Raw genomic sequence first — 8,094 nt, 5'->3', positions numbered from 1 at the left:
TGTAGTTGACATTCTTCACAAGTATGAATGTATGCTTTTAACCAAAAATTAACAGGACTAATCTGCTCATATTTGATAAGGTTCGCTACTGAATTAGAGCTTTTGCATGTGCCAAAGTTGCAATGGACTTGTTGAATAGGCATGAATAAACAATTTTCTTCAAAGTATGCTAGTAGTTTTCTTGAGCATCTAAGTGAAAGGAACCTCAAGAAGTTAATGTTTAAAACTGTACAACACTGCCTAAGATCGTGTAGAATTTATATACACCAACCAAAATGGAAACAAAAGATTTTCAATTAAATATTACTGAAGAAATGTAAATGTAATTTTGCATAGATACGTTAGGACGGTAAAACACAAAACTAGTCCAATGGGAAGAATTTTTCTTATCCGTAATCTATAAAACCAAATGAATAAAGATCAGAAAGAGTACCATTGTTTTTATCAGGTACTGGAGGCCGGACAACAACATGCATTGTGATAACACCACCTGGAAGCTCTCCAACTGGCACCCTGGATTCAGCAATTGAACGATTGTTCTCTAGTATTCTCCCTCCATTGATGAGCTTCACATCATTTATTGTTTTGGGGGCAATTTCTTTGCCTATCAATGGAATCAATTAAGGAAACAGAAAAAGAAAAACCTAATCAACACCTCAGTTTAAGAGGCAACTAACAATAACCACAACCCAGAATTAAGTAATTAACTTTTTACTGTGATTTGAGATCCAGAAATGTAATAAATGTGATAAAAAGATAAAAGCAGCAAAAGCATCAAAAGTGGACATTTCAGACACACCGTAGGAAACCGACATGCCATTTGTACCTAATTTACATTTAACATTTGTTTCTAGTGAGCATTTATCATTTAAGACAAAGCTTATTAATGTAACAGAAGTGCTTAGAACTCAAGTTACTGAGCTTTGGTAATGCGCTAAAGTAAAGCAAAATAAAAGATATATTCACAAACCTATTCCATCTGAGTTGGATGCTCTCTATAATATTCAGACATCTTTCTTAAAAAGGTTAAAGATTCAGCTGTTTCTTGAATGTGATGACATACACTTTACCCTATTTCCTAAGTATCAAATATTATAGCACCTATAGCACCTATAATCTATTGCAAACTATAAATGATAAAACTCTTTGTAGTAAACCTAAGCAAAATTTACCACATAACTTCTGCAATTAACTAGTACAGGTGCATCTCTAAGAGAGTAAACCCTAGAACAGCACTCTTTGCTCCACATGCATCATGAACTCATGAATATTGTCTGCGCAGTCACAGAGGCTTCAGCAATAGATTGCAGTTCTTAAGTTTCCACCATATAGTTAACTAGTACCAAGCATCATCTTTCCATAAGCCCGTGCCTCTTTCAAGTTGAAGCACATCTATTTTCATGAGAGAGGCTCGCCATAAATCCTTGAAGGAAGATAATGAGAAAAACTACTAGGAAAGTTTAGAGTTGGAGTTAAGAAAATCAAAGAGAAGTGAACCGTCTCTCTAATACAGGTTCCAATTTCCAAACAACTCCCGACTAAAAGCAATGAAAATTTTCACAGACAATATATTTAACTTAAAATGTTACGGAAAGACAGTTAACAGCCGGAAACTTGTATTTTCCAGAAAGAACAGGTTGATAAAAATTTGAAGGAAAGAAACACCTATGAAAATCATGGTTCCCCAGATAGACAACCATTTGCAAAGAAATCAGACTTTCTGATAGCTAGATTTGACAACTTTTTCCAAAGAATAACAAACTGTTAACCCAACAAATACAGATACGCAGGAAAAGAGTTATAGATTGTTCTAATACAGCAAGAAGTAAACAGTTTCTTTCCATTTTGCTACTTTTTCATGTCTTCTTCTTTCTTTTTTTTCCACCCTGACAAATCAAAATACTAATTCAAGCATAGCCATATTCAAAACCTATATATGAGACTAAAGTAATAATTCAAGAAATAGAAGTTGGCAATTACACATCAAACGCAAGCAATAAAAGATCAAAAAAAAAAAGAAGAGAGAAATCTCACCTTGGGGCCATTGATCCAATATGATCTGCTTCAAAGATCCAACTGAAGTTGAAGGATCATATTTGCTGGGCCCTATATCAGTACCATCAAAAAGCCTAAACTTGAGTTCAATCAAATCATCATCTCCTGCCATCTTGACCTCAATCTCTCATCAGCCCCTTGCCCTCAAACTCAATTCGAATTTCCACCAAAATCACAACTTTCTAACAGATTCAATAACTACACACAAAACCAATCAAGACCCACAAAAACAAAATCTCCTAATCTCCAAAAAGTTTACAAACCCATCACAAGTAGACGTATTTAACCCAGATCGAATTTCTCGATCCCAGTCCAAGAAATCGATCCAAAAACTCGATTAGATGACCAAAGAAGGAGACCCAACTGGGGTTTTGCCCAATTTTGGAGAGATGGGGAGAAAGAGTGAAGAAGACGACCCAAAGTTTGGGTCTTGGGTTTGTAATTTGTTTGCGTGGACAAGAAACCAAAGTATATATATAATAAGTGAGATATTATTATTTTTTGGAGTAATTTTTTCCAATTATTGTTACCTTCAACATTTTTGGAGTAATTTTTTCTTTACAAAGACTTTTTTGGGGTAATTTTGACAGACCCACCTGAAATTTGGAATGATTCTCATAAAATCTTCTGAAATTTGAAACTTAAAATCCACTCTACAATTTGGAGAGTTTTACAAAAATCTCAATGAATTTTTGAAAATTATAACGTGAGGTCTAGAGAATTTCCTTGATTAGTTTAAAAGTTTGGAGGGGTTTATTGCAAATCATCTCAACTTTCTGTTTTTTTTTGTAAGTTCTTTCTATATTCTTCTTGTACATACTGTTTTCTCTTTTTATTTTTAGGGGCTGTTTGGTTCGTTTCCTTGATATAGAGAAATGCAATTCTATGTAAAGAAACATAAGTTTTGAGTTTTCCAAACTTTTTCAAGAAATAGATTGTTTTGCTTTGGTTCGCACACAAAAAATGGTGGGAAACCAATATATTTATTTTTCTTGTGTTTGGTTCGCATAGAGAAAAAAGAAAAACTTTTGTAAACAAAGCAGAAAAAGAAAAAAATCTGACGTGGTAGAGTTTTCATCAATTTTACTTGGTTGGGGAAGGAAATCGGAGAGGGAAAAAAATCTTAGTTGGCGGCGATTTCAGCAGAGTTTTCCCTCTTCCATTCGAGCTAACCAAAGCGGCACAAAGAAATGGACGGAAACAAAAAAGCTGAGGTGGAGGGCTAAAAAACTGACGTGAAGAGGTTTTCTGAGTTTTCCACTCCTTATAATAGCGAACCAAACAGCCTTAGCAAAAAATGTTGTTGAAATTTAAATTGCCTTATTACAGCTTTACATGACTAGTAAATACGAGTTACATGATGCGCTAAATAAATATCAGAAAGTAAAGAGGCAGCAAAAGGGCAACATTTTAGTCTTTATGAAATGTTAAAATGTTTAATAGTAACGCCATTAATATAATATCTTCAATATTCCAAAAAATGTTGAAATTTTCATCTTCTAGTGGAGTTAACTTGTGCAGGAGTAAAACACATTTTATCAACAATTTAAAAAGAGATTTTCTATCATAACCGAGTCAAAACATTAAGTATTCATATGGATAATGACTTTAGATCCTACTGTTATTTTTACAATAAGGGTGTGTTTGGTTGCACAATTTTATAAAAAAGTTTTCTCAAAATATCTGACAATAGCAATTCTGTAATTAAATTTTTTTTGTAGATTTCCGTAAACTGTATTTGGTTCAAAAAATTTACAGAAATATTTTCTGTAAAGTATAGAAATGTACCAAAATTTACAGAAATTAATTTTCTCTCAAAATGGACGAAAATCACAAATTATAGAAATCTGACACCACATTGACATTTTTCTATAAAGTTGACACTTTTTTATAAATTTAGGGGGTGTTTGGTTCAATTTCTACAAATTATAGAATTTTTCTATAAAGTTGACACTTTTTTATAAATTTAGGGGGTGTTTGGTTCAATTTCTACAAATTATAGAAAATCTTGCTATTTTCTATATATAAATTTAGGGGGTGTTTGGTTCAATTTCTACAAATTATAGAAAATCTTGCTATTTTCTATAAAGTTACGGGTCATTTTCTTGTTTTGAACCAAACAAGCAAAGTAAAAAAAATAAGAAAATTAGTACTTTTTTATTTCTTAAAACTTTTCCTATAATTTTTTTTAAGAAATGCAAGAAAATCATATTCTCGATGGAAAACATTTTCTATAATTTATAAAAATTGAACCAAACACCCCCTAAAAGTTCTACGTTTCTAATGACACATCTAAGCAGTCATGACATTTCAAATACAATTATCATCGTTTTCGCTGCTGTCATTATTCACAATCTTCCAATTATCATATGTAAAATGCCTTCAATTATTTATATAGGAAACCAATTTGATATGTTTTATATTGGAAATAGCCGAAATATTTTGACACCAATCATACCGTCGCCGTTCATTTGTTACTATCACTGGGTATCTTTGTCTACCCATTTGTTTATTTCCTTCCCTTATTAAAAAATTCTTTATCTTTTTCATTCCTCATTAAATTAATTCTTCCTTATGGTTCTAATGGAAACAGACAATTTCTTTTATGGCAACTGACTAGGGACGTATAAATGATCAAATTTCGTGCTTGTTATGGACAACAATATCAATTAGAATATCATTAAAGGTCAATTTTCGTTCTTTTAAGACAACACCTCCAAGTCTCTAACCGCTGAGCACATCGTCTTATCGATTCTATCAAAAGGCAAGTTTTCCTTCGACAACAACAATTGCAATTGCTCATATTCAAATTGTTGTTAGGGAGGCGCTACAGGCACACCTCCAAAGTGAGGCCCCTCTGCACTGTAGCCAGAGGGGTGTGTGTGACCGAAAGTGTGCCTCTATCATTTCTCTTGTTCTTAATGAGCACAAACATCGTAAGAATTGATCGGTTCAGCGGACAACAAGACAATGATTTATCTCCTCCTCGCTCCAAAAGAAATCCAGTTTTGTTGAGCTAAACCCAACCAACCAATTTAATTAGGGGAGCCTGTTTATTATTTAGAAAGATCGGAATCCATACCAATCTAACGGACACAAGTAAGTACCAAAAAAGTATACAAAATAAAGGGAAAGTGGCCTAATTGGACCACTAGCATATAATTTTATGACATGAAAATCTCCTTATCCAAAGTTCCCCATAATAGTGATTGAGACACCACACTAACCTCCCCCCACTCTCAAGGCAAGTCCATGTTGACATTTGTTTTTTCCTTCTAATGTTTTTCTCCCTTTTTATCCTCAACGCTCTTAATTAAACTCTCTATTTTATCAACATGTAAAGTTACATGAAAATAAATTACTTCTTGCCTCCGCAAAGTGGACAAATTTTGAAAACAGACCCCTTTACAAAAATATTCTCAAAAAAAGACTCGTTTTCACTTTATTTTCAAAAAACGACCTAGTTTCAGCATCATGGCTGAAACTGGGTCGGTTTTGGGGAAAAAAGTTCTCAAACTTCACGGGAGTTGAACTCCCGTGAAGTTTTGTTATGTAAAAAACTTTACGGGAGTTCAACTCCCATGAAGTTTGGGAATTTTTTTTGTTTTTTACGAATATTTTCAAAACGGGTCTTTTTTTGGGAATATTTTTACAAAGGGGTCTTTTTTCAAAATTTGCCCTCGGCAAAGTGGACAATTTATTTTTATTTTTTTTTCAATCGAGCCGAGAACAAGAAGGTAATTTGTCGTCATGTTCTTTTTACGGGACGTCTCGATCAAAGATTAAATAGTTTAACAGATCAACCACAATTTCTAGAGATCTTTAGACGTTCTGCGTGTCAACTCCAAAAAATGTGCGCGCGGAATGAGAGATGCTGGGACAACAAAAATAACATATATAGGCAAAACACATCTTTGACCTCGTATTCCCTTTATAGGACTTCAAATCTTAAAAAAAAAAATACATCGATGTCAATGGAGGGCTATGTTCCAAATCCCTCAATACGATCAAAATTATTATTGTGGATTCCTAAAGGACAGCCGCCTGTGTTCTTCAACTGCTGGCTGTAAATACATGATGACTCATTTGACAACAATGAGGATAAGTTGACAATAAACAGTCTGTATTCTTACTGTTACGGTGTTTCTAGTCGACATAGTGCAGCCATTTGCCAGCAACGGACATGTGTCCCTCTATATGTCCTTAGATCGAATCGAAAGGCGGTATTTGTCAGCCCTCTTGTCAAAGACGACTCGCTACGAACCCACTCGACCAGTTATTCGATAACTTGCAGGGTCGACTCGAAAGACGTTACTTCTCAACACCCCTCGCTACGAGCCAGATGACGTCTTCAACCTCGAGCCTCGCCCGCTAACAATGCGTCGGCGTCACATTAAATGCTTGGCAGGTGCCATCATTCCTCTACCCCCAATAGTCTTTATGACTCATTGGACCACGTCGGCACCGCCATGCCTCTAATCACTTCGCATTTAACACTGAGGTGACCTCTCCCCCACTCGTCGACCGACACCTATAAAGTAGATGCTGATGTGGACCGCCATCCTATGCTCGACCAAAATTACCATTCTACCCTCTTGTCACCACTATAAATAGGGGTACTATTCTCAGCCATAGGGTAAACAATCTTAAGCAATATCTCAGCATTCTTCTCCACCCTACTGCACTTTAGATTTTACACAGTTCATTACTTTCTCCACTCAAGTCCATCACTGACTTGATCGTCGGAGGAACATCGGGGTAATTGGTCTCCGTCCTCTTACGAGCTGCTATTTATGCAGGGAGAAGTTACCCAACTCAAAACCAGATGTTCGGAGAAGTGACCGGCCCCTAATCAATCTCATCCTCCATTTTATTATCTGTTTGATTATTAACATTAACACTTACAAAATAGAGTCAATAGATACAAGTTTCTGATAATCATCGATTGACACAAAAAATATTATCAGAGAGTATGTGAGACCAGAAAGCAACTGAAATAAATAGATACAACTTGCTCATCACGGGATAATGGCAGCACGAAGTTAAATCTTAGATTGCTCAATAGTAATATTGACGATAATATTGGTACTTTTATAAATAATCATCACCATCTCCATTGTTGTCTTCATTCAAGCATACCTGATAGCGCAATACAACATTAGGCAAGCTCAAAGATGATGCTGAATAAGATAATAGTAATAAACAATACCAATTTGAACCCCAAACTCGTAAAAACCTTCAAACTAAGTAGTCGAACAATGATTCTTCTCATTAATTTCTTACGTAACACATTCACTAATTAACGTGCATTATGAATTGACCAAATGATGAGAGAACCCCAAAGCATTCACCCACCAGTTCAATATCCATTATATGCAGTGTCTGTACTTGATGTTGGCCATTATCATATCCACTGCTTTGAAGATGTCGAATTCGAGTGAGAGAATATCCTTTGGTTTCAACGCATTGCTGGGCATCCAATATCGATGCGGCTATTGGTTCAAGGCTTTCTGTGAAATCAAGAGATTCGAGCTAAATATTTGTAGCGGAAAAAGTGTCTTAAATAGGGAGTGTATGATTGTGTCAGGTAAACTACAGTTTATATTTACCATTTCTTTGATGGACTTTGATGATATTATTAGGCTAAATTTCGCAGAAACCCCAAGAAGTTTGGCCCCACAACTTTTGCATTTTCCTGAATCTATTTTAAATTAACCCCCAACCTCTTGGGAGTTACATGACATTTTTACGTACTTTGAAGTTTTGTAAATTTACACATAAAGATGACAATACAGTATCAAAGTTTCGATGCATTATGACAGAAGCATAATCTGGAGAACATGAAGCTGAAACTTTTTTCTTCTTTTTTGGGTGCATCAATCACAAGTTAGAGACTTCTAATCTCATATCCCTTTCAACACAAACAATTATTAGAGATTCTTCGGTTTAGAATCCTAACAACTTCTATAACTTCCAATAAAGAAAGATATCGTTTCGAAATAAAAGGACAGAAAATGCCATCATGAACCGGAGTTTTTA

General features: G+C 34.8%; 1 protein-coding gene across 1 annotated transcript in view; it reads right to left on the bottom strand.

Moving 5' to 3' along the window:
* The window catches only part of LOC109832656 (membrane-anchored ubiquitin-fold protein 3-like), a 5,359-nt gene extending 2,861 nt beyond the window's left edge, over window positions 1–2,498 (bottom strand). Inside the window, exons 1-2 of the mRNA XM_020400047.1 lie at window positions 2,035–2,498; window positions 434–604 (exon numbers count right to left, since the gene is read on the bottom strand). Of these exons, the coding sequence (XP_020255636.1) occupies window positions 434–604; window positions 2,035–2,167 (304 nt within the window). The 5' untranslated portion in view covers window positions 2,168–2,498. The remainder of the gene's footprint in view (window positions 1–433; window positions 605–2,034) is intronic.

This window comes from Asparagus officinalis, chromosome 3 (genome assembly GCF_001876935.1).
Source record: "Asparagus officinalis chromosome 3, Aspof.V1, whole genome shotgun sequence".
NCBI classification, from domain to species: domain Eukaryota; kingdom Viridiplantae; phylum Streptophyta; class Magnoliopsida; order Asparagales; family Asparagaceae; genus Asparagus; species Asparagus officinalis.
Note: the sequence above shows the minus strand (reverse complement) of the source record. Positions and strands in the feature narration are given on the sequence as shown.